Here is a 12,363-nt window from a genome sequence, read left to right as displayed (position 1 = left end):
CTCTCTGTGCCTTCGGGCCCACGTGGCTGCCAGGATGTCACAGTTTGCAGGGTGGCAGCTCATACCCAAAGTTTGAGACTCTGGCTCTCACACACACAGTTTTTCCTCATCAAGTGTCCGAACAAAAGATGCGTAAAATTCTCCCCAGCCGAAACACCCTGCAGCCAAGGAGGGTAATTTCCACTTCAGTTCCTGCAGCAGTTCTAGGGGGTGAAGATGTCTTGGATTAAAGTGCAGGAGCAGCAGGGGTGAAGCCTCACAGGGTTTCTGCAGCACAGGGCAGCCAGGTTGGGTGGGCACCGACCGTGCTGCAGCCCCTGCCTCTCCTCAGTGCTTGCTTCTCTCAGCTGCAGAAGGACTCAAAATCACTGCTCAGAGAGCAGCGAGGGGACGTGTGGTACAGCCACACTAACTGCAGCTGAAGTTTTAAACTGGGGCGGATCAGAAAACCTCCTGCAGCCAGGTGTAACTTTTAGCCACGTTCCTCGCTCACAAGGCGTGAGGGAGCTTGTGTCCTGGCAGAGGCTGTGCCTTCCACCTCTCTCTTAACTAATGCCAGGCCAGAAGCACCAGACACTGATCTGTTGGGTTACCCCTGTCCTCCTCTGGCCAGCCTGGCCTGCTTCTCAGACAGGCTGGGTGTTTTCAGGTACTTCCCTAGGGAAAGCAGCTGCAGGTGCTTTCCCCATTATGGTTTGCTTTGCTGGGAACTTGTGCACAAATCCAAAGAGTTTTATAGAAATAATGGAAATAGGAAAAACGCTACTGGGAAGGTCCGAGTGCACTGTGCTCTGCCCACTCAGCCTGTGGTGCTTCAGCTGGGCTGTGGCAGTGCCAGCAGAGAGCTGGCACAGCACTGAGAGGCTTCCCACAGTGCTTCCCAGCCTTGTGACGGGACAAGGAGCAGACTCCTGGCAGACACAGGTAGGTGAGCAGCAGTGCCAGACACAGTGTAAGGTCTGTCAAGCACCTCTGCTCCAATTCATGGCGTTTTTTTCTCTTCCAAGCAGGTAACAGTATCTATCCTACCCACCTTGAGCAAATATTTGAGAGATCAGCAGCACTGTTTGTGCTCAGCAGCAGTGCCTGGGCTCTGCTCATCACCGGGGATGCTTTGCTGGTGTGTCCTGCAGGGCACTTCCAGGTCATGCTCAGTGTCCCTCTTCTCCCTCTGTGCCATTCCCCACAGCCTCCTCCTCCTCCAGCTCCACAGCCAAAAGCCAAGTGCAGCTGGGAGCCCCCATAGAGCACAGGGAGCTGGGCAGAGCTCCTCTGGCCCCGCTGTGTTTGCACTGGGGCAGCAGGGCACACACAGGGCAGCTTCAGCAGGGGGACACCAGGTGCAGCACAGACCCACCATGTTTGCAGGACACACAGACAGGCATTTCTCTCTTCCTCCCCTGTCCTCCCATAAATGAGGAAAGAGACACGTTTTAATGATAGTTTGCTGAGATGTGAGTTCCCTGCTGATTTGACATTGGGCAGAAAAAGTGTCTACAAAATCAATTTTTAATAAATGTAAACAACTAAATTATGAATGACAAGAATATCACTGAACAGTTTAAATATTAATCATGTAATTACTTAAATTAATACTTTTAGTGCAATATTGTGATAGAGAGTTTTACTTACGCTGTGTCACTGTGCTGGCCAGACCAGTGCACAGGGGACCACAGGACCACAGTGGCCCCCACAGCAGAGGGACCTGGGGGCCTCAGGGCCTCGTGGTGCCACAGCCCCACTTGCTGGTTGTCTCACAGGTCCCAGAGAACTGGGTGGTCTTCTTAAGACCTCTGGAACCAGATTTATTAGGAAATAACTTGTATTTTCTGTTAAAAATAAAGCTGTCAAGAAAATAGCTAAACTGGCCCAAACCAGAAAGCAAACTGCCCCCACCCCAAAAACTTTCTGTTCCAAAGTGCCATGAAACTCCCCAACAGCTGTGTGTGATGTGCAGAGCCACAGCTGTGCTCAGTGATGATCTTTGGGAAGACCAGAGGTGCTCTGGAGGGAGCCGGGGGTGCCAAAAGCCCTGTCTGCTTCTGAAATGGAGCTGGGAGAGTTGATGAAGGAGGTGGTGTGTCCTGAGCTCTGCTGTGGGGACTGACTGCCCTGCAGGCCCCCTCTGTGCTCCACAGGTGCTGCAGGGAGCCTGCAGGCTGGAAAATTGGTCACCAGGATTAAGAGGGGAGCAGCCTTCTGTAGGAACTTGCAGGAGCACAGGGCTTCTTTCCTTGCCCAAGAAACTAAGAAAAGAATTTACTGGCACTCTTGTCCTTGTGGGTTGGCTGTCTTTGTTGTTTGTTTTTAATCTAATAAAATAAGATCTTAATATCATGGTAAAATTGGTACAAAGCTAGAAACTCACCCCTCGGCGTTTTGGCGAAACATTATTGAAAATGTAAAAGCCTGTAGCAGAAGCAACAGAAGCACAAAGAAACAAACAGTAGGAGTGGGATCAGCAGGGTCTGTTCTGGAGAGGCAGAGAAGTGCACCCGGGCAGGGCTCCGGGTGCCAGGCTGGAGCTGGATGCCAGGCAGTGGTGGCTCTGTGGCAGCTGGGGGCTGGGGTGGGCAGCACTGCAGAGCAGTGCAGAGCAGTGCAGAGCAGTGCAGAGCAGGCAGGTGGGAAGAGCACCTTGCTGGGAGGGCAGGAGCGAGCCAGGAGGAGGAAGAGGCACCTGGGAGGATCTGTGCTCTGGGCAGATGGTGTGAGCACGGCGGGACCCAGCCAGGGTGGTGGAGGCAGTGGAAAGACACGCTTGGCATCCTTAGGCTGGCAACTGCTGGAGTTGGTCCTGGCTCAGTCTGCTCCCTGTATGGAAATTAAATATTGGACACAGATTATACAAGTGCTTCTAAATTAGAAAGTGAAGCATCTCTTGCAGAAAGGTGGGATTGCTGAAGAAGTGTTTGTTGTTCAGACTCGCCCTTTGCTGCAGGATCCCAGTGCAGCTCTTTTTGCCTTGTCTCCCTTTCCCTGTGCCTCCTGCCTCTTCACCAGCATCACTGGAAGTACCATTCCTGCATGCCATAAGCAAGTGCCTCCTGAAAGTGCTGATTTTGTCCACCAGTACAGTATGGGTGCCATGACCACTCATAAAAATAACCATTTTCAGGGTGACTACTGCCCAGCCTGAGCTGCAGCAATTCCCCATGACTTTTAAGTCATGGCACATGGTGGGTCACTGGAGGGAGCAACTTCCTGAGGCTGCCAGCCAGGCCAGTACCTTATTTCTGATTGACCATCAGCAAGTCTGTACAGTACAAAGCCCTTCCTGTCCCCCTGCTCTTGCTGGCTTGCCAGCTCTGACAACCCAAGTGCATTTTGTCCCTGTGTGAGGCATTTTGTTCTGGCCAGTGACCATCCATGGAGAGCTTCGTGTCCCGGTGCAGAGCGTGGAGCTACTCCTGGTCACTGAGCTCTTCCCACAGCTTCACACATGGTGAGCAATCCTGCCAGGAGCTGTCCATTTGAAGCTGCCATTTGAGTTCATTTTGTGCTCTCACAGCATTGCATTTTCCGAAGGACTTTTCCAGGTATGGTTTGAACTGGCGAGACGGGAGGAGCGGGAGCTCCTTCCACATGCAGCATTACAACATGCTGCAGTGAAGTTGGTTCTTGGAACATAGCAGCCCCCTAAAATGTCAAATAAATCCTTAAACTATTCATCACTCTGTTTTTGGGGTGGCAGTTAAGTCTTTCAACACTCTGTGAGTTTCTTTCCCCAGCAGTAATTTTGCTGATGAAGAAATACAGCTCAGGGCACTCCACAAAGTGGAGCCTCAAAATTCATGTTTTGTTTTCATTACCAAAAAAATGCTTTATTACATTAAAGGGTGGCCCATTAAAATGTTGTACCCTGTCTTCTCTGCACCCTGTCGTTGTTGGCAAACCTTCCTCCGTGCCTGTGCAGAGCAGAGCAGCTTTGCTTCTGCAGACTCCACAGAGAAAGGGCAGCAGAGGAGAGGAGGGTTCAGTCACAGCTCAGCTTGTTCAGATGTAACATCTCAAAACTTCCAATAGCCATGCAAATTTACTCAGTAAATGTATGTACTGAACCTTAAGCTATCAGTGCTTCCTCTGCTTTCAGTGTATCCCAGCACAGCATACTGCCAAAGGAAATAATTAACTGTCTGGTTCCCGGAATAAAGTCTAATACTGTACAAAGCAGTATATTTAACTGTCTTGGGCAAAGGGTCCTAAAATAACAATAAAAAAGGACACAGTGAATTACAGGAGTCTTACTGAACCTTGTGATTATAAAAATTAAATGTTGCCAAGTGAACTGGATGGTATTTTCTGATACTGTAGGAACGCTGGAGCTTGGAGAAAACAGTAAATGTTATAATTAGGGTTTAGGAGAGCACTTGGTTATTCTCACAACTAACCCAGACTAGCTGTATGCTGGCATGGGCATGAGAGCAGGCAGTAAAACCTGGCGCTTCCTTAATTAAGAGGGCAAAAAGGTTTTTTAGCAAAATTCAGTGGAGACTTACCAAGTCCAGTTTTATTTATTATTTCCACATTTTATTTAGATATAAATGGTGCATTAATACATTTCCAACCATATTAGCAAGTTAGGCGAGCAGAGCAAGGTGCAGCTGTGGCGCAGGGCCCAGGGCACGGGCAGGAGCAGCAGTGGGGCAGGGAACCTGCCCCTTCCTGCACCTGGGTGGCACCGGGATCACCTCCAGGGGCTGCCCACGCTGCTGGGCCTGGAAGCCTGGGGGTGCTGGGAGGAGGGAGGCAGCATTGGAGGCTGTGGCTGCAGCATTGGAGGCTGGCTGCAGCATGCGAGGCTGTGGCTGCAGCATGCAGGGCTGTGGCTGCAGCATTGGAGGCTGGCTGCAGCATTGGAGGCTGTGGCTGCAGCATGCAGGGCTGTGGCTGCAGCATTGGAGGCTGGCTGCAGCATTGGAGGCTGGCTGCAGCATGCAGGGCTGTGGCTGCAGCATTGGAGGCTGGCTGCAGCATGCAGGGCTGTGGCTGCAGCATGCAGGGCTGTGGCTGCAGCATGCAGGGCTGTGGCTGCAGCATTGGAGGCTGGCTGCAGCATGCAGGGCTGTGGCTGCAGCATTCAGCAGCAGTGCTGGACACAGCCTGCAGCAAGGCTTGATGAGCTTGTTTTCCAGGGAAGGGGAGAGCCCTGCCCTGGTCTCAGCGAGGCACACGGGAGATTTCGTGGGGGATTTTGTGGGGGCTTTGAAGGGCCAGCTCGACAGTGAAATGCAGCCAGCTGTGGGATGGCCTCTCTGGGAAATGGAGGAGTCCTCAGTGGCAGGATTATTTAGGACTCGACTTTGAAAGATGAGACACTCCGCAGTTGGGAACAATGCTGCACTGTCAGAGAGATGGACTCAATTACTTAATAGGTCGTTGCTGTCTGTCTCCTGCATTTTCCCTTTCAAGAACATATATTCAGCTGGGTTATTTCTCATGGGAAGACAAAGCCTTGTGAGAGAAGGCAGGCATTTGGAAGGGAGAGGCTGGAGGAGCAGCAGCCAGGCAGATGCCTGGTTTGCTCTCCCTGGAGCAGACTCCTTGGGACTGGAAAACCTGGAATGGTGTAGCTGATGTGGTCCTTTGGTCCCCTAATGAGCTGATCCCCCGGTCTCACAGGTCTTGCTCCTGGATTTCCCCTCACAAAAGATTTGTCATGGTGCTCTCCCCCTGCCAGGCTCATCCCCAGGACTGCTGGTGGTGACGCTGTGGTCCCACAGGCTGTGAGGCTGCATGGGCCAGTGGATTCTGGTTTTCCAAAACATTCTGCATTGGATGGACACTGCCAGGTCCACACAGCCCATCTCAGTGCCTGGGCAGCCTCTCCTGCAGCACAGAAAGCCTTGGGTGGCGTTTGATCAAATGCCAGCCAAGCTGGAGGCCGTCCCTGGAGCAGCCGCTTGGTTCCCTGCTGGGGGATGGAGGACAGGGATGTGTCCCAGCCAGGGACTCTGCTGTCACCTGGATCCCTCTGCCAGCCCTGGGCTGCTGCCCTGGCAGGGCCATGCCTGCCTGGCTGAGGGCAGCACGAGCCTGGTGCCAGGGCACCAAATTAGCATCCTGCATTACCTTATGCACGTTGAATTGATGCACCTAAATTGGTTGTTCTTAAGCCCCAAGGCTGTAATGAGATTTTGTCTCTTTTGCCCATTTCTTTTTTTTTCTTCTCTTTTTTTCAGAATAAGTCGTCTGTTTAATGGCACAGAGCCTATTGTCCTGGACAGTTTAAAACAACATTATTTCATTGATCGAGATGGGGAAATTTTCAGATATATATTAAGCTTCCTAAGGACATCTAAGCTACTGCTCCCAGATGACTTTAAGGTAAGGAAAGCTATAGTCTGCAATCTTTTTTCCTCCTGTTCTGTCATTTATTTTGGGGCAGGTTGGTTTGTATGCTTGACCTAAACACACTTAACTAAATGTTGCTGTTTATTTGTTAGGATTTTTAGTACTTGTGTATTACACCAGGGATGCTATTATTTAATAAATGGACCAGTGGTTGTCATGGATACCAAGAAAAGCTAAACAATGAAGCTTATAGCTAAATCAGTTTTTCTAAACTAATTGTATTTCCTCACATTTTTAGCTTATTTATCAGGGTATAACAACAATTAAGAAGCAACATCAGCAACTTCCACTTAGCAGGGTTTAATGCTCAGAATCTGAAAGAAATGTTTCAAATTTGATACATAGAGAACTTGAACTGTGTAAATATTTTTCTTGTTGGTATAAAAAAGAAAACCTTAAACAAGCCCATGAGGATTTGTGTTAGACAGAGCCAAAGCAAATACTTTGATTTCAGGACGTAATCTGCTCATAGTTAATGTCAAAATATTCTTGGGAGATGGAATTGACTGAGGGCTTTTTAAGGAACAGGACATGTTTTGTATGAAGTCATGGTGCTGGTTGCTTCTTTGCAGGCCCTGATTGTTTAAAGGTTCTCCTTTGGCCTTGTTTGTTTGGCTTTGTACTTAGGAAACTTCCAACATTGTCACCCTCTTGTATGAAAATTAGAAGACAAAAGTGTCGGAACTGTAGATGACAAGATTCAACAAAAACCCTTATTGCAGGATGAAATGATGAATAAATTGGGATGGCAGATGGGGATCTGCTCAGTTAGAGGATGCAGGGCATTGCTAGGAAGGAAAATTTCATTTTCTCTGAAATGCCATTTCACTTTGTTTTACTAGCTAGGCCACAGGATCACTCGGCCAGTTGTGACTGAGAGTCCAGAGTGGTGGTGGCTCTTGCTTTGGAGCAGAGCTGGTCCTCGTGCTGCCACTCAGCCATTGTCACCTGAGTTGGGAGGATTGTCATCTCTGACCCCCCGTGGGAGGGTCTGCAGCTCCAGTCTGGTTCTCAGGCAGGGGCAGGTTTTGGCAGTCCTGGTTTGAGTTCCAGCCCAGAAGGGCACTCCTGATGCTCCTGGTGAGTGGCAGATGAGCTGGAGAAGTGCCCTGTGGGATGGGAGCTAGCCAGAGGGATGAGGGCTGGGTGGGAGAAAACTCTGCAGGACGTGAGAGAAAACCTGTGTGTAGTAGTGAAGCTGAGGACCAGAGCAGTCCCAGGGGTTGTAGGATGGGTCATGGAAGGGGTGGATGGAGAAGAAGCCTCGAGTGCTGTGTCCGATTCTGGCCCCGCAGTTTGGGAAGGACCTTGAGACACTCGAGCGTGTCCAGGAGGCAACAAGGCTGGTGAGGGGCTGGGAACACAAGCCCTGTGAGGAATGGCTGAGGGAGCTGGGGGTGTTTAGCCTGGAGAAAAGGAGACTCAGAGGTGACTTTGTCACTCTTTGCAGCTCCTGAAAGGTGGCTGTGCTCAGCTGGGGTTGGGCTCTTTCTCCAGGCAGCACTGACAGAACCAGAGGTCACAGTCTCAGGCTACACCAAAGGAAATATAGAGGTTGGATGTTAAGAAAAAGTTTTTCATGGAAAGAGTGATGAAGTACTGGAATGATTGCCCGGGGAGGTGGTGGAGTCACCATCCCTGGATGTGTTTAACAAAGCCTGGATGTGGCACTGGGTGCCAGGGTTTAGTTGAGGTGTTGTGGCTGGATTGACTTGATGACCTTGAAGGTCTCTTCCAACCCAGTGACTCTGTGATTCTGTGAAGAGACGGTGTGAGAGAAGAGAGAAGTTGTTTGAGCTGATCATGCCTTGACCAGCATCCAGATTTCAGAGGTGCTCAGTCACAGAAGCAGCAGGATTTGGCTGGAGCCTGGAGGGGAGGGTGCCCGTGGGTGCCAGGGACTTGTCTGTGCAGTGAGCCTGGCTGGAGGCTCGGGGGCTGGTGCTGTGCCTGCTGCTCCACACCATCCCTGTGCACAGGAATAACTGCATTTTACTTAGTTCCTCCCTGGGAGAGCTTTAGAGCAAACCCCAGGCTAATGAGGGCCCAAGAACAAAGCAAAGCATTGCTAGGTAGGGAGTAACTAAATCAAAATGCATAGAAGAATGCGCTGTAAAGCTGTATTAAAACTGCACTGTAAACGGATTTAACTTCACAGAAATCGTGTAATTTTGCCAGCATGATTAAAGTGACAGAAGACAATAATCAAAGGCAGCAAATGGAATCACTCAGTGTTTCTAAATGCAAAACTCTATTTAAGGTATAAAACCTGACAGCATTTCCAGTGAGACTTGCATTAAATGTTCTTTATGTCAAACAAAGCACTATCAAGTGTTTTGAATATTTATTAGTTTTTACTCCTTAATTTAATCAAGCAGTTTATTAGCCTCAAGGTTTAGCCAAGTTGCTTTTCAACTTGAATTGCTGCTCAGATGGTTATTTTGGAAAGTTTGGAATGTTAGTACCACACCAGCATTATTGTGTTTGCTATTTCAGTGTTGTTTTCAGACTAAGTTAACACTGAAATGCAGAGAAAGTGGGGTGTGTGTTCCGAGGCTAGTGATTCTTTATTATCAAGTCTGAGTGGTGCGTTTACAGTGAATATTAATTACACTTGCAACTACTACTAAGGCAGAACTTGAAAGTGTCTCCCAGGTCTTCCTGCTGAAAGTAGCACTCCTATGGTTGCTGCAGTTTTCCTGGGTTTGGGGGATGTTAAGCCACACGGAGTGTGCTGGGGGCTGAGTGTGTGGCTGGGCTCTGCTCTGCAGCCAGCCCATGCCAGGGGGCCAGCTCAGCTCTGCCCCTCTGCTGCTGGGGGCTGCTGCCACAGGAGCTGCTCCTCCTCTGGTGCCCCACTGCCCTGCCTTGATCTCCCCTGCCATCACAGGGGCTCCCCCAGCACGACCAGTCCCCCTCACTGTCCCTCCTACCTGCACGCACAGCCAGGAGCTGCCCTGCCTGCTTGTTTGAGACTGACTCCCTGCTCAGAGAGCAGCAAACAAAAACAGACATGGGCAACGTGTATATTGTTGTTCCCTCTCAAAGAGGGGAGGAGCACAAAGGCACAGGACATCTGAGTTTTATGGGGATTACAGAGATCACCTGTAGCACCAGAGTGACAGGGCCAGCGCTCTGATTTATTAATACAGTTACAAAATTTGTGTGCTTGCATCTCAAGTCTTCTCAAACTGACCTCAGGAAACAGTGCAGTTGTCATTGTAGAAGTGAGCAACTTTCTTTCATAGCCAGGAGTTAGATCTTCACAGCACTAAAAATATAAAAGAACATTGAGTTAGGATGACAGTTTGTTGTTTCATGTAATAAAGAATAACAAGTGAAAAACGGACAGAAGGAGCCATTTCAGCCTGTTCAGGAGTCAACATTAGGTACAAAAATAGAGGATGTCTTTGGTTCTGAGAGAACAGCACCAGGTGTGTGGGACACATGGTCTCAGTCTGTGCTGGCTGTGCCTGGGCAGCAGATCTGTTCCAGCCCATTGGCACTGGCGTGGAAACAGCAGCACTGCTGGCCTGGAGGTCACACCTCCCACCTCCTCCCCAGGAAGATGTCACCCTTGTCATAGGTGCCTGCCAGAATTTAGCCCACTTGAAATCCACCACAGAAAAATCTCTCCTATGGAACAAAAAGCAGAAAATTATTTTGTGAAAGGCAAAAGGCTGCAGCTTTGAAAGATCTGTTTATGTTTCCTATGAGATTAAATGTAGGCCAGAAGCTGTGTCTGGAGGAAGGCTGTGTGCACCCCCCCTACCTGTCTGCTCCCTTCTTCAAGTGCCCTGGCAGAACTTCCCACTAATTCCTGCAATAGCACAGGAAGCTGAAGGTCCGTGGTAGCTATAAAGGCTTTTTGTGGTACTTTACAGAAAAATTAAAGGCTGTACTGGCTATCTGCCCTTTCTGGCTATCAAAGAGCACCCTGCTTGTGACTGCCACTCGTGGTGGGAATCACCTCCAGAGCAAAATGTATTCCTGGGCTAAACAGAAGCAGTTCCACTATCTGTGATAGTGCTTGGCTTTGGTACTGCTGTTAGGGAGCTGGGAACACAGGGAAATGATGCTTGTAAGAAATGGGAGATGCATTAGTCCTGCAGGACAAGAACTCCTGGGTATTGTACAGAATCTGCTGGGGAATGCTGCCTGCTGCTCAGCACCACTGCCCTGCCAGCAGGCTGGGGCCCTGAGGGAGGGAGGCTGCAGGTGCCCCTGTGCAGGGATCAGGGCTGCTGTGGGACAGAGCTGTGCCTGGAGCTCTGCCCAGTTTCACTGAACTCTGTGCCCCTGGCCACTGTGGCTACTCCCTGCCTGTGCCAGTGGGATGTGCCTCTCCTGGATGGGGCCAGGAAGATGCATGTCTGCATCTGCCTTTGGTAACTTATCAAAACTAACAGCATGGAATTGTCCTCATCAGCTCCTCTGGCACCTCCCTGGCAAGAGCTCTTGTGGGTTTAATTCTTCTGCTTTACATTTCTTATTAAACTTAAGTAATTCTTCAGGGTAGGATTTGATATCTGCAGTGCAAGGCTGGAAGTACCTATGCCAATATTACCTGGGCATCTCAAGCATTCAGTGCAGGTAGTCCAGAGCTGGGCTCTCCCAGACTGGTCACAGGCAGAACTCTGAAGAATGAGTAAAACCTGAAGGAAAAAATTGTGGGCTTGGTGTGCAAAGCCCACGAGAGCCTGATCCCATGCTGTGAGCCACTCATTCTGTATTCCTGGCTCTGTGAAACCCTCTTCCCTCCCTAAACACACTGTCAGATTCCCTCAGGATGCCCCAGTCCCTCCCTGCAGAAAGGCAAATGCCCCATAAGAGGAGCCAGGGCAGTGCGGTGGGGTCACACAAGGTGTCCCTTCCCAGCCCTGTCACTGGTGGACACCAGTGGATTTCTCTTGCTACAGAAGACTCTTTTTTATCCCCTCCACTTGTTACTGTGCTACAGCACAACAAATTCCCCTTCCTGCCACTGCCTGACCATAGTGCCCTGATCTCTGAAATCACACCTCAGTTCCCAGGGCCTGCTACAGGGCCCTTCTTCAGGTGCACAACCCTTCCCATATTTGTGCTGAACCCAAGAGTGGAACAGACACAGGCATGAGAGATGAACCCCAGCACCGTGGCTCAGCCCAGGCTGGTGTAGCAGGTGCTCACTTTGTCCCACAGAGCATGTGATGCTCCAGCTCAGCCCTGATTTCCACACAGCCCCTGAAGTGTGGCTCTGTCATTCTGGGAACAGTAGTGGAAGAGCTGTTCCATTTGAAAGTAGGTTTTCTTCTCACAAAATGGTATCAGAATGTAAAATTTATCCTGTTCATTTTAGAGCAAAAGCTGTCAAGAGTCACTGAAAAGCTGCAGTTGCTGGGGTGGGCTGAGTTGGCTGTGGGAGAAGTAGGGCTGGTGTGATCTGGGTTTTGCTTGGTTTATGGCATTGCTTTTCTGGCCCGAGGGTGCAGGACCATTGAATGCTGTGATTCAGGATACTGTCAGGCTAGTCCAAAGCCAGGGAAGGCAGTCAGAGACTCTGTAATGTAATGGGCTTTGCATCCAGCCTCAGGAGCCTCGTGCTGCTCTCTGCTCTCAAAAATGAAGGCCTTGTTCTATCACTGTACCATCTCTTCCAGGTTTTACTGTTGAGTTTTCTTAGCACATATTCACGTGATTGATTTTACAAATAATACCTTATTTTATAGTGTCCATGAACCCAGATACTCTAAAACTGGTTTTTCAGGACCTACTGAAAACAGCAGATGACTTTCCATTGCCTTCAGAAAGGACTGGGTGCTCCACTCTACACCATTACATTTTTCCTTAGCATTGCATGTTTCCTGCTTGGAAAAGCAATCCATGGCACCAACAGATGCCAAGTGGACATTTGGCAGGCCACTGCACACACCTCTGTAGTGAACACAGTTCAGTGGTAGACTGTGCTGATTCAGCGTCCTGCACAGAGACTTCAGAAGTCTTTTTTTTTATTTAGGCTACTAATCCCTG

The 12,363-nt window shown here is 49.7% G+C and overlaps 1 protein-coding gene across 4 annotated transcripts in view; it reads left to right on the top strand.

The window, feature by feature from the left end:
• KCTD15 (potassium channel tetramerization domain containing 15) overlaps positions 1-12,363 on the top strand; it is a 47,473-nt gene that overhangs the window by 23,991 nt on the left and 11,119 nt on the right. For all 4 annotated transcript variants that reach the window (XM_021536692.4, XM_077786260.2, XM_021536693.4 and 1 more), the window contains exon 3: positions 6,183-6,327. In XM_021536692.4, the coding sequence (XP_021392367.1) occupies positions 6,183-6,327 (145 nt within the window). The remainder of the gene's footprint in view (positions 1-6,182; positions 6,328-12,363) is intronic.

Source organism: Lonchura striata, chromosome 11 (genome assembly GCF_050655825.1).
Source record: "Lonchura striata isolate lonStrDom1 chromosome 11, ASM5065582v1, whole genome shotgun sequence".
Taxonomy (NCBI): domain Eukaryota; kingdom Metazoa; phylum Chordata; class Aves; order Passeriformes; family Estrildidae; genus Lonchura; species Lonchura striata.
This window is presented reverse-complemented; position numbering and strand designations above follow the sequence as displayed.